General features: G+C 51.5%; 1 protein-coding gene across 6 annotated transcripts; it reads right to left on the minus strand.

Moving 5' to 3' along the window:
* Positions 1-658: 658 nt before the first annotated feature.
* SUPT5H (SPT5 homolog, DSIF elongation factor subunit) lies at positions 659-27,306 on the minus strand. Of its 6 annotated transcripts, XM_027515845.1 has the most exons (30): positions 27,202-27,306; positions 26,859-26,936; positions 21,249-21,414; positions 17,843-17,908; positions 17,309-17,320; positions 16,726-16,795; positions 16,541-16,609; positions 16,370-16,435; positions 16,046-16,076; positions 15,234-15,302; positions 12,195-12,446; positions 10,968-11,057; positions 10,790-10,860; positions 9,112-9,217; positions 8,789-8,882; positions 8,566-8,702; positions 7,996-8,151; positions 7,768-7,914; positions 6,777-6,923; positions 6,565-6,690; positions 5,432-5,516; positions 4,983-5,102; positions 4,800-4,902; positions 4,589-4,716; positions 4,393-4,498; positions 3,771-3,929; positions 3,267-3,435; positions 2,948-3,151; positions 1,156-1,251; positions 659-1,080 (listed from the first exon to the last, which is right to left on the minus strand). In XM_027515845.1, the coding sequence occupies exons 2-30, from the start codon at positions 26,931-26,933 to the stop codon at positions 937-939; spliced, it is 3,264 nt and encodes a 1,087-aa protein (XP_027371646.1). In that variant the 5' UTR covers positions 26,934-26,936; positions 27,202-27,306; the 3' UTR covers positions 659-936. The 6 variants fall into 6 exon arrangements, with proteins under 6 accessions (XP_027371646.1, XP_027371647.1, XP_027371641.1 ...); XM_027515846.1 differs by lacking the exon at positions 17,309-17,320; XM_027515840.1 differs by having other exon boundaries at positions 659-1,251.
* Between the last annotated feature and the right edge of the window lie 267 nt (positions 27,307-27,573).

Below are 27,573 nucleotides of genomic sequence, written 5' to 3' on the forward strand. Positions count from 1 at the left end.
GTGATTCCATGAACTGCAGCATGCCAGGCTTCCCTGTCCTTCACCATCTCTCGGAGCTTGCTCAAACTCATGTCCACTGTGTCAGTGATGGCATCCAATCATCTTGTCCTGTCGCCCCCTTCTCAATCTTTGCCAGCATCAGGGTCTTTTCTACTGAGTCGGCTCTTTGCATCAGGTGGCAAAAGTATTGGAGCTTGTTTCAGCATCTGTTCTTCCAATGAATATTTAGGGTTGATTTCCTTTACAATTGACTGGTTTGATCTCCTTGCAGAGGAATACTAATTTTCACTTAACTCAAGCATGAGTTAGATGTAACACTGTCAATCACATGGTAGTCTCTGTTCTAAAATTTCTGTCCAGTGTCTTCTCATACATTCAATAGTCTCTGGGGTGGGGAGTATCATTTTCTAGATGAGGCTTTGAGTCGAGCTGAGTTGAGTTCAGTCACTCAGTCGTGTTCAACTCTTTGCGACCCCATGGACTGCAGCACGTCAGGCCTCCCTGTCCATCACCAACTCCCGGAGTTTACTCAAACTCATGTCCATTGAGTAACATGAGGCTTAAGTAGGACCATTATCTGCTGAAGACCCCACAGCAAGGTATTAAATGGGGTCTGCAAGTGACCCCACTTACAAACCAGAACACAAACAGACAGGACTTTGACCAAACAGTTTTTTATTGAAAGATCGTAACACAAAAGCAAGCTGGGGAAGGTGGGGAATAAGAAGGTGGGGACCCTCCCCCAGACTCTACTCTGATTCCCATGAATTATCAGGGAGGGAGATAGGAACGCAGAAAGGAAAATAAAAGAAATTCTGAACCACCAGGCTAGCCCTACTCCTGGCCCTGGATCCCAAGTCAGAGCCAAGGGCCAGGGAAGGAAAGAGGGATGTTCTCCATCTGTCAGATTATTTGCCAAAGTCCACTCTGCCTGCCTTATGCCTCCAGGAGCTTCCCCAGGAAGCGGAGGTTGAGGATCTTGAGCTGTTCATCAAGGTCCATGCGGACAATGCCATCCTCACCATCGATGCTCAGCAGGACACCTGTGGCTTCCCGATCCTCACCCAGGATCACCTTCACCTGCAGGGGGACAACACATGGGGTCAGGGCCACGGCAGCAGCCCCACGCACCCACGTCCCCTTGCCCTCCCTTACCTTGTTGTTCTTGGTGGGGGTGATGGGCTCCAGGTGTTCACTAGAGATGCTGACAACCTTCTCACTGTCCTTCAGGTACACAGAGCACATGCCTCCCTGGGGGTGGGGACAGCCTGGTCAGCCTGGCCAGCTCCCAACACAGGACTGATAATCCCCTGCCCTCAACGGACACAAGATCAGGACTCATTCTAAGAAGTCACTTTCCCAAGGTGACACAGGGGCAGGAAAGGGGAAGGCTGGGCCTGGTTCCAAGGCCTGAGGTCTGTGGTGTAGAGGGGATGGCGGGGCAGGGTGATCAGACCAGCAAGAGAAGCATCTGCATGAAGCTAACTTAGGGCAGAAGGGAGACTGCTGCTCAGGCCCCTCACTCGTGTCCCACACTGGCCTCAGCTTCACCCGACACTTGCTCCTCCTGGGCCCCGTCTCGAGGATGGCCCCAGGGTCCCCGGCCTGTCCATTTAGGCTCCTCCCTCCTTCCCACAGCCCAGTAGTGCAACCTGACCTCCCCCTGGGCTTCCAGCCCCTGATCCCGTCTCACCACACCTGATCCGCCTATGACACAGCAACAAGTGAGTTAATTCCCAACCACACATCTGATCCCATCCCTGCTGAGATGCCCACCCACCAGTGTCCTCAGGACACAATCCAAGTTCTCCAGGCTGGCATGTAACCTGCTCTAGCCTCTCCTCTGGCCTCACAACTCACCTTCCCCCTTGACTCTTTAAGTTCCAGCCACAATGAATAGACTTCAACTGCCCACATATGCCAGGTTTTCCCTCCCCGACAGGCTTCTGCACATGCCCTTTAGCTAGAGCACCCTCAGCCCCCTCCCCACCATTTCCCTCGGCTTTCTCCTGTTCATTCTTCAGGTCTTGACGCAGACATTAACCTTCTCCCAGAAGCCCTCCTTGAACACTTATAAAGTTGGGTGAGGTGCCTCCCCAGGGTTCACATAGCTCCCCTTTCCCTCTGTGCTTCCCATATCCCAGCTCTGGTCATTCAGGCTGTCTGGGGACACGTCTGTCTCCCCCACAGGAATGTGAGATCTGTGAGGGTAGGGCTGGAGCTGTCTTCATCTCCAGTGTTTGTTTGATTAATTCAATTAATATTTACTGAAAGGCCAACAAAGTGTCAGTCCCGCATAGAGAAACTGAGGCTACTTAGAAAGAAAATACAGATCTGGTAATCAAAGAATCCCATATGGGTAAACTTTAAGCTTTTAGGCAGCAGGTAGATAACATGAAAAGGAATTACATGAACCCACAAGAGACAGACCTGGGACAGCCCAGGTGTTGCTTTGAAGGATGAGTAGGAGTTAACTAGACAAAGAATGGAGGGAAGAGAGTTCTAGACAAAGGAAAGTAACGAGCAAAGGCCCTGAGGCTGAAGAGAATTCAGTGACTAGGAAGAATGAAGGGTCAGCAAAGCTGAAGCTATGGGTGCCCATGGGGCATGGGGGTCTGGTGCTAAGCCAAAGCCTGGCACAGAGGAGCACTCAGTTCTTGTTACTGAACTGTCAAAAAGTAACCATACTCCTGGGTGCCAGTCACCAGATCTCCCAGGCTGATGGGGGCCATGAGCATAAAAGGCAGAACTCCCTGCCTTGTGAAATTTTGCACGCCAAACCTTTCCATATCTACGACTCAAGCTATAAACAGCTACTGGAAGATGTGGATAGACAATAAGAAAAACAAACAACAACAATGAAAACCAGGACAAACCAGTAACCACAGAGACTGGGGGCCCCAAAGGAGAGGATGCCTGCCCACCCGCCAGCTGGGGCCTTACTTACCGTGACACTGCGGATGACACCCGTCTGCCCCACCACCTGTGTATCCAGGTAGGTGTCCCGCACCTTCACCTGGATGTCAGTGGTCACCCAGTCACTGGAGTTCTGTTCAATGCCTGAGCCCGGCGTGTGTGGGTTGTAGCCACCTGGGGAAGGAGCTCCAGGTGTCATCGGACTGTAGCCAACAGGGCTTGGGCTGGGGCTGGCCTGTAGGGAAAAGGGGATGCGGTTGCTGGGAACAGGTCATTTGGCCTGGGTGTCCCTACAGGCCCAAGGCCCATCTTAGCCCAGCACACTCAAGGGCGTGTAAGTTGACCAGTACCTGATATGCCATTGGCGAGGGTGTGGGGTGGTAGCTGGCTGGGGAGTGGGTATTCTGGTAGCCTGCTGGACTTGGCGCCACCTGGTGGTAGCTCTGAGGGCTGGGGCTGGGCTGGTAGGAGCCTTGCGGGGAGGGGGCTGCATAGGGGGAGAACTGGTCTGTGTTGTACCTGTAGAGACAAGGAGTGAAGCAGGTATTAGTTGGGGGCATTAGAAGAGGAAAGAAGAGACTTCCCTGGTGGTCCAGTGGTTAAGAATCCGCCTTGCAATGCAGGGGGCCTGGGTTCGATCCCTGGCCAGGGAACTAGATCCCACAGGCGACAACTAGTTCACATGCTGCAATGAAAGATCCCGCATGAGGCAACGCAGACCCAATGCACCAAATAAATAAATATTAGAACGAGAGAAGGAGGTGATGGCAGTGAGGAGGCTTTGGCAGCAATAAGGTTTTGGCAGCGAGAAGGTTTTGGCAGCAGCTGATAAGGGCTAGCCCCAATGGACTCACATGGCTGGTGTCCCTGGAGTCTGTGGGTTGTACTGTGGGTTGACCTGCGGGGACGAGGGGTCTGGGTAGCCAGGTGTTTGGGGGTTGGGGGTGCCCCCGTAGGCCTGTGGGGATGGGGTAGGCTCATCATCAAAGGCATACTCATATTCTTCCTCAGCCCTGTTGGGGAGAGAGGTCTGTTGAGAATGACTATGGTGATCACAACAAGGTAGCAAACGCCTCTAGGACAGCACGGAACACCAGGCAAGACAAGGCAACTTCATCCTCACAAACAGCCCCATCCAGAGGCCTCTTTTTCACAGGTGGCCAGACTTGGGAAACAGAGATGAGATTGTCCATCCAAGGTCATACAACCAGCCACATGAGGGTGGTCACACACTCTGTCTCCAGGCCCACGTCTTAATCCCAGATCGCTACTCTGATGGGAGCTGGGGAAATGACTTTGCCTCCAGCCCCAGTAAGGCCTACCCTCCTTCACATAACCAGCCTGGGGCTGGGAGCAGAGGACTCAGGGTAGGTCACACAGACCTGACCATTCCACGGACACACAGTGGAACCACTCATGCACACGGGCACGCACACGGGAACACACTCAGGGAACCCTGCCCCAGCCCCAGCTCACCGTGACGGTGTATTGGGGTTGTTTGGGTCCCAGGCCCCACTCTGGGCAGGAGTGCGGCTGCCATCATGCAGGGGTGTCTGAGAGCCATAATGCGGGGTGCGGCTGCCTGTAACGGGAGAGAGATGTGTCCATCAGTTCTGTCCTGTCTCCAGACCCCTCCACATCACCCCCATCTCTATCTGCTGGGAATGCTCACCATCCTGGAGGGGCGTCTGAGAGCCGTACATGGGTGTGCGGGAGCCAGAGCCGTACATGGGCGTCTGGGAGCCATACATGGGTGTCCGCCCGTAGGTTGAGGCCATGCCGCCTGGGCGCCGTGAGCCCCTGTAGCCACAGAGAACAAGTGGGGTAAGCAGGGCCCTCGCGCCGTCCAACAGCCTTCTTCCCAGCCCTGCCCTGGCCCGTACACAGTGGTGAGGCGCTGGCGGTCCACTGAGATGGTCTGGCAGGTGGAGTGCAGCTCCACGCGGGCAGTGGACTCCGTGGCGTCCTTCACCACACCAATGTAGCCTGGTGGGGAGGCAGGAGGTCAGCGGGCGGGCTCTCCTCCCACGCCCCTCCCCGGGCCTCCACACGGCCTCGCAGGTCACCTTTGTAGGGCCCCTGGGAGATGCGCACAGTCTGGCCAATGAGCTCGTTGTCTCTCCGCCCTCGGCCTCTGCTCATGCCACCACCACCGCCACCTGGGCTGCCAAAGCCACCGCGCTGACCTGGGAAGGAAGAATGTCACCAGTCCCTGGTCCACCCCCCGACATGCTGTGCCCATAGCCAAGGTCCCTTCCAGCCCCCTCTTCGCCTGACTCCCCCCAACCTCTGGGTTAGAAGCCTCCTCTGGGGGCCCCCCACCAGAGCCCTGGGCCTTCCCTTCACAGCCCTGACCACCCTGGACTGTCACTGTTGGCAGGGGGTTGGGGGTCGGGTCTCCCCTGGGCTGTGAGTCTTACCATGTGCAGGCCGGCTCAAAGCAGATAGTGAGTGCAGGCTGAACAACATCCCTCCTCCACCCCCCAGACACAACCACACCCCAGATCCCCCTCACCTCCAGCACTGGGGTGCATAGGGCTGCTGATCCGGGGGCTCATAGGGGCGAAGCCTCCTACTGTGAAGTTGGTCACATCACGAGGCTAGGGGGAGGGACAAGAAGTGAACTGGTAGCCAGGGCCTGAGTGACAGGTTCCCAGACCCCAGACATCCCACGTCTGCTGTGTGAACCTGCCCAGGAGCCATCCCTCCCTCCTCCTGGTCACAATGGCTCCATTTCCCTTTAGGAAAACTGCCACCCCTATGCCACTGTGGGCCTGTCAATCAAGAGGCAAGGAGTGGGACTACCACGTGGTGGTCAGGAATTTAAACCCCTGGTGATATACAAACTGCAAGCCATGGGGATTCCGCATTCCATCTGCAGGGCCCTGAGGAGACCATCTCCTGATCCCAGCTCCCCAGATCCCACGTCTGATTTCCTTTCGGATACCTGGTTCTGCACAATTTCCTACAAATCCCACCTCAGGAACTGTGCTGTCCCGAGACATGCATGGGGCGCCCCAACCCTTCCTTCAAGTCTCTGGCTTAAATGCCACCTCCTCAAGGAGCTGAGTCCGTCCTTAACGTCCTCTCTAAAGCAGCAACCCCCATACTCTCTATCTCCTTATCTTGGTTTATCCTTCATCATCAGCCCAAGTTGTACTACGCATGCATTTATTTATCTGTTCATCTCCAGAGCAGCAGCACCAGAACAGGGTTTTTTTTGTATTGTTCACTGCCGCAACTCCAGTGTCAAACACCTAACAGGTGCTCAATAAAACTGAATGAATAAATGATTTGGTAAATAGATCAGAATCTCAAAGCCCTTTTTTTTCACAATTTGCCAAGGACCTGACACTGATATCTGCCCTCCTGTAGACATCAAGCCCATTTGTGTCACTCCTGAGGCCAGGGAAGACCAGAGAACCGAGCCAGATAGCCAGTAGACAGACACTGACATCTGCCCATCTGTCCAAATGGACACCAAGCCCATCTGTGTCACTCCTGAGGCCAGGGAAGACCAGAGAACCGAGCCAGATAGCCAGTAGACAGACACTGACATCTGCCCATCTGTGTCACTCCTGAGGCCAGGGAAGACCAGAGAACTGAGCCAGGTGGCCAGCAGCCAGGGTGCCACCATGCCCGCCTCACCTTCGAGCCCCCTGCCAGCACCAGGTGGCGGGTCTTGCAGACAAACATGCCGCCGTTCTCCACCAGTTTCTTGCAGTGCAGGAAGGCGAAGCTGCGGAAGAGATGGCGAATCTCGCCTTCCCGGCCCTGGACGGGGGAAGGACAGTCAGCTCGTGGCCACGCTCCATCCCAAATCTCTCAGCTGTAACAGATGGGACAAAGCTTATACTCACCGAGTGGGGGCCGTCAATGACCTTGACGATGTCTTTCACGTGGATATTATTCTGTTCTGAGTCCAGGGCCACGGCAAAGCGGTTGTCTTTCTTCCGGGTCACAGCCTGGTGCCTGACAGTCACCACCTTCCCATACATGTTCAGCACCTACGGAGGGACGGGAGGGGATACCGAGTGGCTGAGAGTGGAAAGGCGTCATGTGGGGCAGGGCTTCCCTGCAGTGGGATGGTTCTTCCTATGGGAGACTGTCCCAAGCTCTGCAGGATGTCTAGACTCCCTGACTCTGGGGCAGGTGATGTTAGGAACCACCCCCTGGGCACCAGGTCAACCAAAAATGTCCCCATCATTCCAGAACACCCTCTAGAAGGAGACTCCATTCTGACTGAGCATCAGGGACCTGAGATGAGCAGAGGAACAAACGTTAACATAACAGTTAATGTCTATCCATCACTCTGTGCCAGACGGGTGCTAAACTCTTCACACAAGATTCCACTGAGGCCTCAAAATTTCCCTCTGAGGTGGGTGCTGTTACAGCTCCCATTTCAGAGGGAAAATCTCAGGCCCAGAGAGGGCAAGTTACTAGCTCAGAGTCACACGGCAGAACGTAAAAGAGCTGAGATGTGAATCCAGAGTCCAGGGTCCTAAGCATTTATACTCTTTGGCCGCCACATCCTCAGTGAAGGGGAGGAAGACACCAGCTGTACCCAGCCCTTAAGCCCAGCACCCAGTGCCCAGGTACATATCTGACTTCGGGGATTCGGTCACAGCTAATGAAGCATATGCCGCTGCTACTTCCTTTTCACTAGGTGTGATACTGAGGCACAGAGAGGCTAACTGACATGCACTTGCCCGACCGATGTCACACAGTGAGCTCCGCATGACAGAGCCAGGTCTGCACCCGGAGCAGTCTGGGTTCTCGGCCACCTTGCTCCGCCACCTCCCAGGATGAAGAGCTGGAGGGAGAGGAGGCCCCTACGTGCAGCACACACACCTGGAAGGTCTCCCGCTCCAGTCGCACGATGACGCCCACGGTCTGGGGGTCCAGCTGCACCAGCTCCCCCCATTCGTGCTGGCCCCCAACATCCACACCTGATGCCGTCTCCGAGCAGAGCTGCAGGTCCCGGGGGAGCACCTTCAGCTGTAGGAGATGGGAGTGGGTGAAGCAGGGTCCACATGGCTCCGTGTACATCCACCCCGCTCCCAGCCCCCCACCAGCTACCTCGTGCATGGTGAGGTCAGAGAAGAGGATGACGAAGTTCTCCTCCACCCGCACGATGAGGCCTGTGTCGCCCTCAAACCGACCAGCGATCACCTTCACGTGGTCCCCCATCTTGAAGTACTTGCGAAGTTCCTGGGCCGGGAACTCCAGCATGTCCTGGGGATGGGGATGAGGTCAGCGAGCAGGTTAAGGAAGTCACCACAGACCATGTGCCCACCCGCCTTCAGATTCCACTCGTATTCCCAGAATGTCCGGGCCACAACCCACGCCAGGCTCACGCCCCCAACTGGAGACCACCTCAGGCCACTGGGACCACCCTCAGCCTGCCCCAGCCTGGACAAGCCTTAACCCTGTATAGAGATGGGCCATCCCCAAGACATATGACACCAGACTACAGAGACCTCCTCAGACCCACCTGGAGACAGCCTCACCCCAGACACACACCACTGGGCCTGGACAAGTGTCAGACGCACCCACCCCAAGCAAACTAAAACCAGTGAGCTCAGGAATGCTCCATGCTTTCATCATGCTCGCAACCCAGCACGCACACACGGGCGGTGCGGCCCCTACCTTGAGGTCCTCGTGCTTGGGCATGATGGTGATCTTGTTGCCGTCCACGCTGAGGATCTTGCCCTGCAGGTTGATGAGCTCGCCCTCACACACCTCCACGTTGTCCCCGGGCTGGAAGTTGTGCTCCCGCTCCTTCCCTGCGGGGCAGACACAGGCTAACCTGGGGGCTGCGTACCATGGGCCGCCCTCTCCTTGGGCTGGGTTACCGACCGTGACCTCATACCTGTGCTTTCAGTCACCACCTCCAGGTCGATGCCCTCTGGCTGGTCCTCAAACTTCTCCAGCTCAGACAGTGTGGGCTTCACACCCTCTGTGATCTGAGCCCCAAAACCAGAGGAAGAGAAGGAAGAAGATGAAGGTCAGTGGCACAGCCCAGCTTAATGGGCTGGAAAGATGGTGAGGTTATTCTCCTGGGGAAACTCCTTTGAGAATTACCTGGGACAAACCCAGATAACCCACTGCTCTGGGGCCTGGACTGCAGGAGGGAGAAAGCTGGGCCTCCCCGCTCCCTACCACCCTTAGCACAACTCCCTCTGGGACCCTTACCACAGCAGACATGGCAAAGCTCTTGAACAGAAAGCCCTTCCGGCTGTAACGGTTCCCCTCGAAGATGAGGAAGTCACCGTCGGAGGCAACATCACCCCCCAGGGATCTGGGATTTTGTAGGGGAGAGAAGAGGGCGTTAAGAGGCTTGCTGGGCCTCAGTCTCCTCTGCTGGCAAAGGGGGAAGTGGACACGGGATGCCTGAGCCATCCCATCCCAAACACCCCCTCTGGGTGGGAGTGACCTCTCACAAAGCCCGAAGGCCCTGCCTCGATGGAAGGGTACACTGCTCCTGCCCCTCTGCACTTTGCTGCCCCCTTCCCTGCTTTATTTTTAATGAGAGCTCATTAACACCCTCTGATGAGCTCCTGTTTGATACATCTCCCTAGAATGGCAGCTCCAGAAGGGCAGGGACCTAGCATCTTTTATTCACTATTTACCCTACAATAGTGCCTGGCACACGGCAGGCACTCACTCGGTGAGTAGGAGCTAGACAAAGTATCAGACCATGCTAACGATTAACACTCACACACACGTGACCTCACTGACTCCTCTCCAAAGCCCGTGACGTCAGTAATATGACCCTCATTTCTCAGGCAAGTGAGAGAGTAAGGCTCAGGGAGGGTGCATGATATGGCCAAGGTAGCCAAGCCTATGAGTCTAAGAGTCAAGGTTCAAATGCAGGGGTTAGGACTCCCAAGCCTGTGCTTTAACTCTACTGGCCTGCAGACCCTGCCCCATGCTGCTAGGGTGGGGAGGGAAAGCCTGTCCACTTCTCAAAAAGGGGAGCGTGTGGAGCAGATTGGGTTCCACCTGCCGACCATCTTCTCATGCACACGGTGCACCTAGGGAGAGGGGTTCGAGTGTGCTCAGCTGGGCAGGTCTGGGCACTGCGTCAGGCCGACGGCTGCGGGGCGGGGAAGGGTCGCTCTGGTTTGTTCTCAAGAAGCGCATTTCCAGCTGGGGGGAGACCACTGCTGTAAATGAGTCCAGTTCAGGCATGTGAAGTACTAACCTGGCCTGGCCTGGGGGCATTAGCCCAGCCTAGTAGATCAAAAGGCTCATTCTACAATCCAGCCTTTATCAGAATGAAAAAACTGGCTGTTCACATTTACGATGTGTTCCAGAGCAGGACCAGAGGGCAAGTGTCACTGGCTGCTTTTGTTTCTTCATCCTCCTCGCCTACCCTCCCCACTGGAGCCCCCAGAAGCCCTGGGTGATGGAAACCCTGGGGTGCTCCAGAGGTCCACTCAGCTGGGGAGGGGGAGGAGGACAGAGACGTCCTGAGCAGAAGGGGTTCTGTACCATCTGAGGTGTCCAGGCATTAGGCAATCAGGAAAGAGACTATAAGGCCTGATGTGTCGATAAATCTCATTTCAATACGTGACACCGTTCATCACACTGACTAGGTACCAAGTGCTATTTTGGGCACGCACACATATTAATTCTTTTGACTCTCAGTGCCATCCTAGGAAGCGGGGGTTACTCTTACTGATCTTTGCAGCAGAGCAAACTCTGAGGCACAGGTATGTTAAATAACTTGGCTAAGGCTATACTGCCAAGTTAACCACTCATAAACTAAACCCTCGATGGCTCTGGGAGCCCAGCTCTACAGGAGAATCTGCAAAGGGACATCCTACACCACAGATCTGGCCACCCAGCCCAGCCCCAGGATGCTCACCTGATCTTTTCTGCATCAAACAGCCTCTGTGGGGGCCGCTTAAACTTCTTCCTTTTGGCAAACCAGTCTTTCTGTGTAGGAAAAGAGGCATGGATGGGAAGGGTGAGAGACGAGGGCTTGGCCACCAGTAGGGATCAAGCACTCCCTCCCCAGTCCCAGCAGCACATCCCCACAGTACCAAGCTCATGCGGGCCTTGATGCGGTCGTAGTCGATGCGTGGGATCATCTTCAGGGAAATGGTGTTTTGACTGGGCTCCACGTAATCCACCTGAGAAGTTCGGTTGGGAGGTCAGCAGGGCCCCAGCCTTCCCTCCCCAACTCCAGACTCAGGGAAGGCGAGGAGATGCCAGGAAGGGCCAGGGACAGAGCATGATGAGAGGAAATGAAACTGCTGATAACTCCTCCAGATTCATTCTCCAGCCTGTCTTCCCTCCAGCCTGAAATTAAGTACCCACTGACGACGTGACAACTCCACCTGGATGTCTAAAAGGTCCATTAAACCCAGCATAACCGCAGCTAATCTCCTGACTGCCTCCAAACCTGCTCCTCTCCCCACAGGTCCCCTCCATTCTTCCTCTTGCTCAGGCACACAGCGTGGGAGGTGTTCTTCACTCCTCTCTTTCTTTTACACCCACATCCAACCTGGAAGCAAACCTGGCAGCGCTGCCTCCAACAATTCTGACCTCTTCTCCCCCTCTACTACTGCAACCTCGGTCTTGTCCACCGGCACCTGCAACCCAGACAGCAGTCTCCTCACTGATTTCCCTGCTCCTGTGGCCCCATCCTGTCTATTGCAGGGTTTCCTTAGCCAGGTGATCCTTTGTTGTGAGGGGCTGTCCCAGGCCTTGTCAGACACTGAATGTTAAAATCAACTCATTTCCCAGTTAAAACCACCAGAAATGTCTCCATTCTATGTGAAAAGTTCCCTGGGGGTACCCCTGCTTGACAATCAGTGGTCTGATCTCCATGTAGTCAGCAGAGTAATCCTATTAAAATCCAAGCTTCCCTTGGAGCCTCCCATCTTACTCCAGTAAAAGGCAAAGTTGTTGGATGGGCTACAGGCCCCCATTGCCTCCCTGAGCTCCTCTCCTGCCACTCTCACCCTCGCTCACTCTGCTTCACCCATCCTGGCTCACATGCTGCTTTCTGCCACACCTCTTCCCCGAGAACTTCACATGGCTCACTTCCTCACCATCTTCAGATCATTACCTAACATTCATCCAACACCAACAGAAGATGGTCCTCCATTTCCTGTATTCGCAATGAAGTCCAGACTCTGCTTCACCTGACCTGAGTGGGTTCTGCTCTCTGACTAATTAGAGGGCTGGAAAGGGTAAAGCATAGAGAAGGGAGGACAGAACAGAGAGCCCTGGCCTCCTCAGCTACCCAGCCCAGCCCCAGGCACCTGAGCGATGTCATCCTTGTAGATGCCCCGCTTGAGGCGGACCCAGGATTTGGGTTTCAGGTTGGCCACCTCCTTCACCACTTTAAGCACATCCGTCATCTCCTTGATAGGCACCATCTGCTGGTTCCAGTAGCCAAGCCGCAGGTTGCCCACACCCTCGATGGCCTGCTTCACATGGGTCTGCTTGTAGGCCTCCACGTAGATGTAACCCTTCACGTGTTCCGGTGCCACTACCGATTTGATCTGCAGGGGCTGGAGGGCCAAGCCAGTGGGCAGAGACAGTGAGACATGACTGCCAGTACCAGGAATGACTGCCACCTCAGCAAGCTCTCTTCTAGGGATTTTCCCACAGAAACATGTTGTGCAACGACCCTATCACAAGGATGTGCACTGCAGTTATTATCATAGGAAAAAAACGTGCTTAGAGGTTAATTTACACCTGCAAACACCAACTTAAAAATTTGTTCAAATCAATAACCTAAATTTCCACCTTAAGAAAACAGAAAAGAAAGGAAATTAACCCCAAAGCAAGCAGAAGGAAGAAACAATAAAGATCAGAATGGAAAATAAGTGAAACAGAGGTTAGAAAAACAATAGGGAAGACCACTGAAGGTGGTTGCTTGAGAAGATCAACAAATTTGACCAATCTTTAGCCAGACTGACCAAGGCAAAGAAAAAAAGAGAAAAAAACTCAAATTACCAAAATCAGGAATGAAAGAAAGGATACTACTACCAACCAAACGTAGAGAATTTTAAGGCACACCAATAAATTAACCTAAATGAAATGAATATTTCTTTTTTGTAGAAAGACATAAACTACTACAACTGACTCAAAAAGAAACAGAAAATCTTAATAGCCCTGTACAAGGTAACAGTTTTGAACTAATAATCAAAAAACACACATGCACACCCACCCACTCACCCAAAGCCCAGCATTAGATGGCTTCACTGGTGAAATTTACCAAACATCTAAAAATTAACACCACTCCTTCACAAAAGCTTCCAAAAAATAGAAGGGGGACATTCCCAATCAGTCCTATGAATCCATTATTACCCTGATATCAAAACCTAACAGAGACGACATAAGAAAACTACAGACTAAATCCCTTACAAACATAGATGCAAAAACGTTTAATGAAACAGAACATCAAATCCAGCAAAATATTTTTATATCGTATGTGAATTACATTTCAATTTTTTAAAAAGCAACTAGATTGTTTGAGTATTGTTCCTAATAGCGAAAAATGGAAACAACTTTATAGTTCCTGGGCATGGAAAGATGATCATGGTGCTGAGAAAACGCTCTCTGCAGAATGGTATGTACATAATATCCTTTTATCTTTTAAAATACCTATTAGGTATTAGATATTTTAATAATCATTTAAACATAGAAATTCAAGTTTTTATTCCATGTTTTCCTGGTTTTGACAATACACATACCCAAAATGGGGCTTCCCAGGTGGTGCTAGTGGTAAAGAATACACCTGCCAATATAGGAGACGTAAAAGACTTGGGTTCAATCCCTGGGTCAGGAAGATCCCCTGGAGGAGGGCATGGCAACCCACTCCAGTATTCTTGCCTAGAGAATCCCATGGACAGAAGAGCCTGGCGGGCCACAGTCCATGGGGTCGCAAAGAGTCACACAACTGAAGCGACTTAACAAATGGCACATTTTTCAATATGCAGGGAAGATGGTCTGGAAAGACACACAAGATTGTGTGCTCAGTCCCTCAGTCATGTCTGACTCTGCAACCCCATGGACTGTGGCCCGCTAGGCTCCTCTGTCCATGGGATTTTCCCCTCAAGAATACTGCAGTGGGTTCCATTTCCTCCTCCAGGGGATCTTCCCAACCCAGAGATCAAACCCGCATCTCCTGTGGCTCCTGCACTGGCAAGTGGGTTCTTTACCACTGAGCCACCTATGAAGCCAAGGCACACAAACCAACAATCGTTACTTCTGGAAAATGGGACTCGGGTATGGAGAGATTTTGGCTTTTATGATATACATGTACCATTTCAGTCCTATCTCAAATGAGGTTACTAGAATCTTCCCCAGGGCACAAAGCAGAAGTCTGAGCACATTTAAAATCACGATCTGCACATCTTGCAACTGTCCACTGGTCCCACTGACACACATTCACTGCTCCGGCAGGTAAAAGCAATGCACTTGGTCTAATACAAATTACATTCAGTGAGAAAGTTACCAGTCAGCACGCCTTGGTTCCAAAACTAACAATTACGCCTCTGAAAACAATGACATGTACTGAACACATGCTGTAGAACAAGCCCTGACTTAGAGTTGGACATGTTCAAAGATAACTTAACTCTAAAGATGCTGAGGTGAAAGCAAGGGGCACAGAGAGGGGAAGTGGCTCGATCAAGGTCATACAGTGAGGAAGCCACAGGGGCAGGATTCAAAGCTCAACAGTCTAAAGATAGATCTGTGCCCTTCCTGCAGCACCTGCTGCCCTGCACGCAGTCAGCATTACTTCATGTTTGTGTGCTGCACGTAAGCGAGCCCTGACGGGGCAGGGACCAGCTCTGGCATGGTCACTGCTGTACCCTCAGCATCTCCGAATGCTGGGAGCAGCCCAGAGGAGGGGCTCAATGGACTCTGATAACACTGAAAAAGAGAAGGAAGGAATTCTCCTGACAGGCCTGTTCTGTGATGCACTTAGCCACACTGCCCTATGCTAGGACTCCCAGCCAAACAGTAAGAGGGTGACAGCTGCCCACCAGGGTTGGTAAACAGGAAGAACTCACTCTCAGGCAGAAAAGGCTCAGGAAGAGAGATGGCTGACTTTCAGAGGGGTGCAGGGGCTGGGGAACCCTGCCAGAAATGCAGAGAGAATGAAGACAGTATCTCGACAGGCACAAAAGAACCCTTCAACCCAGAAAGGGGTCATTTTCTAGCTGAAGCAGCTCACTTAACAGACAGTGCTGCTCAGCTGGGGTACCTGGTACCTCTGAACTTGTTCCGTGTCTCACTCTGGGCTTTACCCGTCTCTCACCCCGAGGCTGCCTGCCTATCCAACTTACCGTGTCTGTGAACTGGTAGGCAATAAACTTGCGCATCAAGGAAATGGCTGTGGCCCGTTCCTCCCCAATCTGGAAGAATAAAGGCAGGCTTATGAGAGATGACAAGACGGAGAACAGGCCATAGAAAAGTGGGCAGGAGAGAGCAGCAAGGAAGACAGAGACGGGGAGGGCAGGATAGGGTATGGGATTAAGAGCTACAAACTACTATGTATAAAATAAATTAAAGTTATAAGGATACACTGCACAGGACAAGGGACATAGCCAATATTTTGTAATAACTACGAAAGCAGTATCTTTAAAAATTGCAAATCACTATGTTGTACAGCTGAAATTTACATAATATTGTAAGTCAATTACACCTCAATTAAAAAAATAAAGACAGTGTCATTGTGCAAAAGATAAAGTAAGACAGCAGGAATTTTCCTGGCTGTCCAGTGGTTAGAAAGGACTCAGTGCTCTCACTGCCAGGGGCCCAGGTTCGATCCCTGGTTGAACGAAGACTGCACATACTACACAGTGCAGTCAAAAAAAGAGAAAAGTAAATAAAACAGGAGAGAGAAGAACAAGAGAGATGGAGGGGTTAGAGAGCAACAGGCATAGACAGCAAGAAAACCTGGGAGAGACACTGAGGGAGGGAGAGGGGAGGGGTGAAGAGGGCGGGGCAAGGAGAGAGAAGAATGCAGAGGCAGAGGAAGAAGGACCAAGAGACTGACAGGTCAAGGAGACCCGGGGACGACAGAGGGCGAGTTCCCCTGACAAGGCGGCTTCTCTGTTCCTCTGCCTCCCTCAGGCCAGGAGGCCAGGGCACACACCTTACATTTGACAGTCCACAGATTGGGATCCCTGACAGGAGAGGAAAAAGAAGCCCTTTAGTAAATCTATCTCCTCATGGGAAACACACAAATCACCACACCCACCGCTCTTCCTCTCCCTCCACACTCTCTCCCTTCTCCATCCTGCCATCCGCAGGCAGGGGAAGGAGAGAGAAAAGCACCAACTTGCCATTCCCTTCTTTCCCCACCAGCCACCACTCCGTCTGTGCAACTCTGTGACCTGATTCACTTCAGGGAGTAAGCCATGTGGGCACATCACCCCATAAAAATTCCCACCTAAGCCCTCCTGTCCCATCCTCTTACTTGACTCCTGGGAGCAGCTGCTGCTGGGTGATGTCATCCGAGAGCTCATCAGACCCTCCATACACCCTGGAGAGAGAGGGGCAGTCAGGCAGGAAGGGGGTCTGTCAGACCCCAACCCTTCTAAGGGACCACATGCTCCCAGCCCCAACCCGGCCCAGCACACGCCCTTACGTCTCTCCCACAGATGACTTGGCGTATTTCTTCATGTAATACTCGCCCAGTTCTTCTTCTCGCTGGTCCCTGGGGTATGTAAGAGAAAGTGAACGAGAATGGAAGGTTGAGGAGAGGAGGGTGGGCTGACCTGCCCCCAGATCTCCCCATGGAAGCCGGTTTCACCCTTTCCCATCTCAGCTCACCTCCAGAGGTTTTGCAGGCGGCGAGCCCCAGACCGGTCTTCATCCAGGACAACATTGTCGATGTTGGAAGCTGCAAAGAAATTGGCAGACAGGGTGAGTAAGGGGAGATGAAGAGCGGGGGCCTGGAGAAAGCGGTGGGGGTTTGGGGGTCAGAGTTGGGTCTTGGGGCAGGAGACACCTCACTGAGGAAACCCCCAACCCTCAGCCCCTGGTCTGGCCTGCTCAGCATCCTGCTCCCAGTGTCCTCCTTGGGGGGGGGGGGGGGGGGGGCGGGGGCGGGGCCAGGAGCTGGGGACACACAGTTGTTCATAGCCACTCACAACCACTGTCGAAGCACACCCTGAACTCCGTCCCACGCCACTCACCCAGCCCCTCACCCCTGCACCCCACAACACTCACACATGAACACACACATACTTTCCCAGGCCAGATCTGGCCCCAGAACCCCCTGCCTGTGGGCCCTGCATGAGTCAGAGCCCCCAGGGCTGGACAGGGGTCAGGGGTAAGGGAGGGTGCCACGGGCAGGAAGGAGAGATGTCAGGACATGGGAGGAGGGTGGGGAATCACACTTTCAAGCTCTTACCTTCAATCTCTTCTACTTGGAGGAAGAGGTGGTGGTGGTGGTGGTGGTGGTGGTGGTGGTGGTGGTGGTGGGCGAGGGCAGACAAAGTATGAGCCAAATTATAGCAGCGAAATCAACCAATGGGTTGGGGACAGGGGAAGGGAGGGACACAAGAAGGTTGAAAATCAAAAGTAAAGGCCAGGCACCAGGTGGTTGGGGGAGAAGCCGAAATGTATGAGGCGCACAGAACGGAAAATAACAGGGAAGGGGTGGCACTGGCCCAAGAAGTGGGGGGTATCTTGGGATACAGCCTGCCCCCCCCCAACCCCCAGAAGGGATTCTCTGGGGCCCTGGGATCCCAGAGTCCTCTCCCCACAGCCCCCAACCCCCAGCTCATGGGCCTAAAAGGAAAAGGGTGCAGAGCTGGTCTCTCTGGCAACGACAGAAAGAAGCAAGGTGAGGAGGTGAGGGGCAGGACAGTGCGGGGGGTGGGTGGGCTCTCAAGACCCTCTCGGCCACACCCCCGGCGGCCTCCCGGAGGTGGGCCCCCCTCACCTTTCTCCAGGATGTCCTCTGCTCCATCCTCCCACTGGTCCTCATCCTCGTACTCATCGTCCACATCTGAAACGGAAACGCCGAGTGGTCAGCGGAACAGCCAGGGCAAAGGTGACCTCATCACACCAGCTCCCAGAAGGTATCTCCTCTGGGCAGTGGCTACTACGGACCCCCAGCTTCCAGATCAGGACCCTGAGACTCGGACAGGCGAGGCTCCCGCCCAAGGCCTCAGAGCTGCCTTAAGCCCCAGGGACAGTCTCATGTGTGGATCCACCTGATTCTGAAAGTCATCCCTCCCTCCCACCACCCACAGATCCATTTTAAAAACAAGATCCAAATAGGCAAGCAAAAAAGTTCCCTCCTAACTATTAAGGGAAGACTGGTACATAGTTTTTTTTTTTTAAAGACAGGATTCATGGTTGGTGGTTTTATTATTATTCTCTTACATTTCTAACGGCCAACACTTAATGTGAGGGTCCCAGGTGCCCTGCCCCTCCTCTGAGTACTTGCCAGATTCCTCACTGAATCTTCCTGGCCACCCTAAGGGAGGTACCACCATCCTTCTAATTTCACAGTAAGAGAGATACACAGAGGTCATCTAACTTGTCCAAAGGCTCTCAACTGGTACCTGAGAAGCAATCTGGCTCCAGGATCCGTGCACCTAACCTCTCCGTTACATTACATATATTCTTTTGTATGTATTAAATACTACACTAAAAACTTAACATGGCAAAAAATCCCAAAGTGTACAGAAGAGGTAAGTGTTAAGTGAGTCTCCCTCCCATTTCTAAGCCCTTTCAGTCCCCTTTCCCAGATGCAACTGTGCGACCAGCTTCTGTTCTAGAGATAATCTGGCCGCACCTAAGAAATGCCTATAAACCCCTCACTGCTATTTTCCCGCCGCACAGTTTTTTAAGCCACTCTTTCTTTAAGCAATAAGACTAGCTTGGAGCTCTTCCACAGCAGCGCATGCCTCACGTGCTACCTGATTATCGGCCCTATAGTTCATTATGCTGTCGTTGTTTAGCTGGTAAGTCAGGTCCGATTCTTTTGCAACCCCATAAACTGTATCCCGCCATGCTCCTCTGTCCATGGGATTTCCCAGGCAAGAATACTGGAGTGGACTGCCCTTTCCTTCTCCAGCGGATCTTCCTGACTCAGGGATCGAACTCGCGGCTCCTGCATTGCAGGCAGATTCTTTACTGCTGAACCACCAGGGAAGCCCAGAGTTCATTATACCAGGCCCTAATCAACAGTGCACACTGAAGTCACCAAACATTTGCAACTGCACACCAGACTGCAGCAAGCATCTGTTCTCGTATCTTTTGGCACCTGGGGGTGAATTCCTCAGAGGGAATTGCTGGTTCTAAGGGTCCCTGCATGGTGAATGTTAGTGGGCACTGCCACATAGCTTCCCACAGGCAGTACCCAGTGACACTCCCACCACCACCAAGTGGGTGTCCCTAGTGACCACCATCTGTGTCAGATGGCAAGTTATCCACTCTCTTGATCTGAGTCCATCTGCTAAGGCCTTTTCTCTAAGCAAGGACTCCCTCCCCCTCAGCCTTTGAGAAAAGGCCTGAAGCTCTCTGAGAACCAGGAATACCCAGGGCATCTCCTGCCCTTCTGTTCCCTGGTTTCCTCTCCGGTAAGAGGGTCCCAAGAAAATGAGGGGTGGCGTTCTACTCCCCTTTGCCTGGGCACAGGCAACAAGCACAGGGACAAGCATCGCTTGTACAGACGGTGGGAGTATCAAGTAGTGTGACCTTTCGGGGAGCTTATATTTGGCCAAAGGTACCAAAAAGCTTTAAAAATATATGTATCCCCTTTGTCCAGCAGTTTGACTTAGGGATTTACCATGTAGAAAATCTGCACGGTCTATGTTAGATGAAAAAACTGCATCTTCATTTTCACTAATCTCTAAGTATTTACATCAATCATGAACAATGGCAACAAACCACAGCAGTGTTAAGCAGTGAAGTCTGGTACTTTCATAGCATAGTACAACTACAGATACCTCAAAATATTACTCACAGTCATTGCTACTTCAAAATTAGATTCTTAACAGATCCTCCATTAAACCTTGCTTTTTCAATATGCTAAAAAAAGCAGCACATACATCACAGTGTTTTTTTTTTTTTTTTGGCCGCATTGCACAGCATATAGAACTTCCCCAATTAGGGATTGAACCTACACTCCCTGCAGTGGAAGTGCAGACTCTTAACCATTAGCCCACCAAAGAAATCTACATTACAATGTTCTTTTAATATTTAGATACCGTATTTCACCATAATTGTTTTCTTTGGAATCCTATGTACTTTTTTTTTTAATGCATTTCACAACATGATTCTGAGAAGGGTCGGGGACTCACACTTCCATAGGCTTCAGCACACTCTAAAAAGGGGCCACAGCACAAAAAAAGATTAAGAACCCCTAGCCAAGGTAATAACTTGCATATATGTGTTTAAATATATATGAAGATATTCATGGTAATGCTGCTTACACTACTGAAATGTACATACAATTTCAACATCCACCAAGAGACTGGTTCTATAAAGCGTATTTTAGAATGGAACACTAAGCAGCCATCAGAAAAAACATATTTCTATGATGATGATGCTAACAGTTAAAATTTATTGAGGACCTGCCAAATATTCAGAAAACTTTCCTTACATTTAACTCATTTAACCTAAGCTAGCTACATCATATACACCTCCACAATCGTCGAGCAGAAAAGCAGTTACGGAAGAGTAGATATGATGTGGGCCCACATAACGTGAATAAATAACAGCCCTGTTTTCTAAGGGCTTACTGCAAGCTGGCCATTACATTTTGGGTTGCCATCAACTTGATGTGCTTTACACACTTGATCCCCCAAATCCCTGAAAATATTCCTGCTGAAGTAGGCAGACCTGCCTGCTGCCTTGTACAGAACAGTAAAGAGGCTGAGAGAGACAGGCAGCCACTTGCCCAGGGCCCCTGGGGAAAAGAGCAGAGCCAGGCCAGGATCTGTCCGCCTCCGCCGTCCTGTCCAGCTGCCTACTTCTACGTCACCTGTGCTTTTCAGGACTAGCACGACATATCGTTAGTTTTTAAAAACATGACAATGGTATTTTAATTCTGTGTTTTAAAAGGATCTATTTTACAGGTTATTCAGAGGAATATTTGGGGGTAAAATTATGTATTTGAGATTTGCTTCAACGTCTTCTGGTAGTGGGTGTGAGTGAGGAGGAATACACAAAACAAGCGCAGCGTTGAGCTGTTCACTACGGCTGGCACACAGGGCACCGCAGACTACCCTACCGTTGGGTGTCTGACATTTACCAAACAAGTATAATGCACTGGACAAACAGAACCGAAGGCGGAGTCCAGCGTCCACTCAGCACTCGCCGGCCCTGTCACATACCAGCCTCATCCAGAATGAAGCCGCCGTGGCGGGGTTTCTTGGGGGGCCGGTCGTCATCTTCCTCCTCCTCTTCCTCATCATACTCTTCCTCCTCTTCCTCCTCCTCTTCCTCCTCGGGCTCTTCCTCCTTCTCACTGCCCGCCGCACTCCGCCGCTCCTCCTCTACCTGCAGGGTCGGGGGGGGGTTGGGGAACCAGTTTTCTGAACCCCTCAAATCCAGACACCATGCTCTCCATCCCTAAATTTGGCCTCAGCCCTGCCTGGCTGATCACCACCCGCTCTCTGTGAACACACCCTTCCACCCTGGCCGGGCCTCCCTAGTAGCCATCCTACCTCAGTGACGGCATCACCATCCACCCAACCGGTATCTGGGAGCCGACCCGGGCTCCCCTCCCCTAGACCTCCTTGCTATCCTCTGCCGAGCCTCTGAACACTCTCTCTCCTTTAGGCTTGATCCTTGGTTCCTGTCTCTCTCTATACTACGACTCCCCCAGGCCATCTCATCCACTCCCTTGGCTGTGTCATTGTGACGATGACTCCCAGAGCTGTTTCCAGTCTACACTGCTTGCCAAGGTCATTGATCACCTTCCACAGCTACTTCTGTGGACAGTCTCTGGTCCTTACCCATAAGACTTCTCACCCCACTGACTTCTCTCTGCCTAGGGAAATGCTCTACCCTTGGTATCTGCCACATCACTCCTGGTTTTTCTCTAACCTCTCCACCTGCTCCTCTGCAGGCTCCCCTTACTGGGCTCACCCCTCAAATGCTGGTGTCAATCATCAGGGTTCAGCCAAAGGCCCACTTTGCTTCTCCCTCTATGCACTCTCTCTCTGGCCCTTTTATCTTCCACGATCTCCCTGCCTGTCTCTGTAGATGACAACCCCATCTGTCTCCAGTCCCCAACTTTCCCCCAGAACTAGACACCCTCATGTGCCACCAGCCTCCTGGATACCTTCCCCCGATGTCGTCTGAGCCCTTCACATCCACCATGTCACGAACTGGCCTCAGGGTCTTTCCCTAGACCCGTGCTAGCCTCCTCTAGCTCCCACTAGGCACCAAACTCTTGATCTTTCTACTTTCTGAACATCATCTCTTCGATCTATCCCTTCTCCCTCCCCAGAGCCGCCTAGCCTGGGCCAGAACACTGCCCTCTAAAGTTGAACCTTTGCCCCAGCCTCCTTTCCTGTCTCTTGACCTCCAATCCCTCTTTTCATACAAATCACAAAAGGAAATGATTCATACCAAACAGTGTCCTCAAACATTAACCTTTCCCTCATTAACTTCATGACTTCTCACCATCTCCACATCAGAACAACCAATTTGGTATTTTTCTTTAAATTCACTGGAAATTTTACTGAAGGGGCACTTCTTTTGCTTTTAAACATTTCAGAAGTTAAAACTCTAAAGGTTAGCTTGTTATAAATAGGGCTTCCCTTGTGGCTTAGCTGGTAAAGACTCCACCTGTAACATGGGAGACCTGGGTTCGACCCCTGGGTAGGGAAGATCCCTGGGAGAAAGGAAATGGCTACCCACTCCAGTATTCTAGCCTAGAGAACTCCATGAACTATCCACGGGGTTGCAAAGAGTAGACAGGACTGAGCAACTTTCACTTTACTTGTTATAAATAGAAAGTAACCATAAAATTAAAAGGAAAGTTCCAACATGATTGGAACTTGCCTGCTGCCTCCTGCAGGCTAAGCCTAAAGCCTGTTCTCCCTGTCAAACACAGAGACTAGCAAGTTTCAGAAAGGTGCTCAGGACACAGTAGCACTCAAATGAAACTTTCTCCATGGCCCAATTAAAAGATAAGATGTGCAAATAAAAGGAAACAACTGTCTTACTAAATGATTCAATGTGGGTTCACGTCTTATTTTTATTCCACCTAAAAGCACTTCTCATTACTCCCCACCTGGAAAGCATCTACGGTCTTGGGAAACTATGATCTAAAACATGAATCTGATCATTTAGTCCCTTGCTTAAAATAGCCAGGGCTCCCCACTGCCCTCAGGTGAAGACCCAGCTCCCCAGCTGCCTGGTGTGTAAGTGGACATTGTGCCCACTGCCCCTCCCTCTATGCCACCTCCCCAGGCTGCCCCCCTAAACACCAGGTCCAAACCCACTGAGCCTCTTACAGCATGCTCTCCTAGCACCGTCCACCATCCGTCCTCAGCACAAAAGCCATCTTCCTCTGCCTCTCACTCATACTTCTATCAAAATACTCTTTCAGGAAGTGATGCTTGCCCTCTCCCCACCAGGGAGAGTCAGGCACATTCTCTAGGCTCACAACCCTCTGGGCTTCCACCATCACAGCCCTGACCACGTGAGCTAGGTCCCTGAGTGAAAGGCCCAAGATAGCTCAGACACTCCTAGGTCCTCAACACCACCCAGCCCAGGGCTGGGAACAGAAGACAACTTTAAAAATACAGCTGACCCTCAGATAACATGGGGGTTGGGACTCTGACCCTCTATGCAGTCAAAAATATACACACAACTTATTGGCAACCCTCCAAATACAGGGTTTCTCAGTATGCACCATTATAAATCTCGCGATTTAGCCCATTTTGGACCTGGGGTATAATATACTATTGAAAAAAAAGTCCACATATAATTGGACCCAAGCAATCCAAAACCATTGTGTTCAAGGGTCAATTGTATTTGTTCAAAACAGAATTCTGATTAGCCCATAGTATCCCTTATTTCAACTCAAATCAGGACCACAGCCTGATTTCCAGGAACTCTGCATCATCGCCCTGGGGCAGTTCCAGCAGTCTTCTTTCCAAACCTGGCTCCCATTCTCTGAGGAGACAGTTCTCACTATTATCTCTGTTACCTCAGGGCTTGAACATGCTCTGACACAGTCCATCCTCAGCATGCCCTGGAGTAACCATTGGCTGATAAACTACCTCAACACAGGGCTCCTGAGGGAGACTGTGATCCTAACATAACAGGAACTCAAAGAACACTTGCTGAATGGATGAATAAGAAGGTCACTCAGGGACTTCCCTGGTTAAGACTCTGTGCTTCCACTGCAAGGGGTACTGGTTTAATCCCTGGTGATGGAATTAAGCTGAATAATAAACCAGATAACTGCCTCAACGGTGGCTCATTATTTGCCATCTCTAGCTGTCTATCTAGGGCTTCCCTGGTGGCTCAGATAGTATAGAATCTGCCTGCAATGCAGGAGACCTGGGTTTGACCCCTGGGTCGGGAAGATTCCTTGGAGGAGGGCATGGCAACCCTCTCCAGGGTTCTTGCCTAGAGAAAGGCATGGCAACCCTCTCCAGGATTCTCACCTAGAGAAGGACAGAGGAGCCTGGTGGGCTACACAGAGTCCATGGGGTCGCTGAGTCGGACATGACTGAAGAGACTCAGCATACACACACACCTGTGTATTCACAGGAGCCAGTCCTTTAAGGACCAGGTCAACACCTGGCTGTCTAAAAAGCCCAGCCAGGGAACTTCCCTGGTGGTCCAGTGGTTAAGAATCAGCCTCAAAAAAAAAAAAAAAAAGAATCAGCCTCACAAAGCAGGGCATGCAGGTTTGATCCTGGTCAGGGAACCGAGATGCCACATGCCAGGGAGCAAATGAACCCAAGTGCGGCAACTCCCGAGCCTGCATGCAACGGACCCTATGTGCCACAACTAGAGTCCACGCTCTGCAACAAGAGAAGCCCCCGCGAGCCACAACTAGAGAAAGCCTGTGCCACAACGAAAACCCAGCACAACTAAGATGAAAATATAAAGCCCAGTCAGACCCACCCCTGGAGGTGAGGAAAGCCCTCACACTGCCCTCCTGCCTTTCCTGGTGAGAGCAGGTGAGCCTGCAGGTGACTTAAAAGACCAATGTGGAGGGGAAAAAAAGCCCGATGTGGTGTTAGGGAAGTGAGACTAGCACAGTACAAACCACACTACCTCAGCCAGGCAAAGGAACTGGGGATCCTGGTCTCATTACCACCCGGCTTTAACCACAAGCTCAGTGTCTTGAAGCCATGAGTCAGAGGACCAAGGACCAAGCTTGAAGGAAAGGCCTTTCTTGTCATCTTCCCATTTGCCCCATTCCTATTCTGGCAAGCTAAGGACTCCTCAAAGAGCATGACAAGGATTGACAATCAAATGCCTGCAAGTGGGCAAACAGGAAACATAAGTAAATGAGGCAGTTCAAGGGAAGCCTATGGCACTCTCCATCTATCTGATGTTTTCCAGAACCCAGGTTATGAAATTTTCCTTTTCTTAAATCTGCATGATGACAAATGGCAATTAATATACTCTGGGAAGTAGAGAAATTCCCAGTTTTAAAGGTGGGTGTCAGGATTTCCCTTATGGTCCAGTGGTTAAGACTTCGAGCTTCCACTGCAGGGGGCATGGGTTTGATCTGTGGGCAGGGAACTAAGATCCTATATGCCATGTACAGTGAAAAAAAAGATGGGGTGGTGCCACTTTTTGAGCAAAGAACTGCTGTAGGCCTCACCTGTTTTTACATAAAATTTTTTACAAGTGTTGCAACTAACTTTAACAATAAACTAGCATTTCTGTAATCACAGTGTCATCTCTTTGTTAGTCTGTAATCATTGCCTACTAAATGCAAACTCTGTGAAAGCAGAAATTTGCCTTGCTCCACTCTCCCTAACACCTAGGAAGTCTCTGGAACAAAGCAGAAGGTGCTCAAATATTCATTTGTTCAACAAATGAATAAATCAAAAATAAATAAGAGGCTAATAGCAGAATAAAAGAATGTCTACAATCAGATATGTCCCAGGAAATGTCTGTATTTGGTTCCTAAACACTGACATTCAACAGACCCAAAGCCACAGTGATCTTTTCAAAATATTAGATCATATGCCTCCTTTGCTCAAAAACTTCTCATAGCTTCACCTCACTCAGTTAAGGATAAATTCCTCACCACAGCCTTTAAGATCTGACATGATCTGGCTCCTGTTAGTGCTATGCTGCTCTCTGACACAGGCAAACTGGATTCATTAATTTCTGGCCACCACAGACATGCTCCCCACTTTGCACTTGCTCTTCCCCCTTATGGGAACGCTCTTCCTGCACATGACGTGACTCACTCCATCACCGCCAAACGTCACCCTCCAAGATGCACCATGGTCCTACTGAAAGTTCAACCAGGACTCCCTAGTCCCCTTCTCTTCTCTACGGTTCTCCAGTGTCTTCTAGCTTAATAAATGACTTACTGATCAGCTATGTTTGTTTACCTTCACCAGAGCAAAGAAAGATTTTTTTTAAAAACCTGCTTTGTTTACTGGTTTAGCCCAAGGATTAAGAATTGTGTCTAGCATGTAGTAAACACTAAAAGTATATTTCGCCAATGACTGAGCATACCTAAAAATAAAAACTAATGTTTCTTACTATATGTCAAGTCCTTCAAAAACATCACTTGCTATCTCATTGTACCTGGACTATCCAAGGCCTCCAGCACCTGTGCTTCTGCTTGACTTGGGCTTGCCTATTTCTCTCTCTCTCCCTCCCGACAACCTGTAAGTTCCCAGAGACCAGAGCTCGTCCTGATCCTCTCTAAGCTCCCAGAGGAGCCGTTCTGCCCTGGTCCTGTCCCCAGGCCCCATGTCTCCCCCAGCGTCCCGGCCACAGACCTCGGCCTCCTCGCCGTCACTGCTGCGCTCGCTGTCCTCCTCCTCGGAGAAGTTGCTGTCCTCGCTGTCCGACATCTTCTGCTCGCAGGGAAAGACAGCGGCCTCAGCGCAACCCCCAGTTCGGAATCCCACCCCGAGCCTCAGTTTCCCCCAGGGTTCCAGGGAGAAGAAAAACCCTAAGCGCACTTCCGGCAGCCTTGTTCTGGTAACCGTGAACTCGAAGGAGAACCCTCTCCCCCACGCCACCTGCCATACCTCCCGAGCTCTTAATACAATCTCTACGCCTCCCTGGCCTCCAGCAACCGCCTGGCCTGCAACCCCGGCCACCAACCCACCGGCTCACCGCTCTTGCGACTCTTTAGCCTTCGCTACCAGCTGCTGTTCACACGACGCCTAACTGGGATTGACGTGCTCTCTCGCGAGAACCTACCTCTTGGCCCCGCCCGCCTAACGCGAGACTCCCGAGGCTCGTCCCCGATGACGTACTTCAGGACGCCATATTGAGAGTGGCAGAGATTTCTTAAAGTGGGGCGTGGAGCCGACATTTTCGGAGGGTCAAATGGGCGTGTTTTAACTCCCCTCTGATCGGCCTTTTCTCAGTTCAGTTCAGTCGCTCAGTCGTATCCGACTGTTTGCGACCCCATGAATCGCAGCACGCCAGGCCTCCCTGTCCATCACCAACTCCCGGAGTTCACCCAAACTCATGTGCATCGAG

The sequence above is a fragment of the Bos indicus x Bos taurus genome, chromosome 18 (assembly GCF_003369695.1).
Source record: "Bos indicus x Bos taurus breed Angus x Brahman F1 hybrid chromosome 18, Bos_hybrid_MaternalHap_v2.0, whole genome shotgun sequence".
Classification (NCBI taxonomy): Eukaryota; Metazoa; Chordata; class Mammalia; order Artiodactyla; family Bovidae; genus Bos; species Bos indicus x Bos taurus.

Excerpts from the sequence above, each read along its gene's own strand:
- SUPT5H (XM_027515840.1), bottom strand. The coding sequence starts at position 26,933 with ATGTCGGACAGCGAGGACAGCAACTTCTCCGAGGAGGAGGACAGCGAG. Across the intron at positions 8,703-8,788 it reads GGTGGTGACTGAAAGCACAG|GGAAGGAGCGGGAGCACAAC; the intron begins GTATGAGGTCAC and ends TCTGCCCCGCAG. Across the intron at positions 4,499-4,588 it reads TCAGACGCCCCTCCAGGATG|GCAGCCGCACCCCGCATTAT; the intron begins GTGAGCATTCCC and ends CTCCCGTTACAG.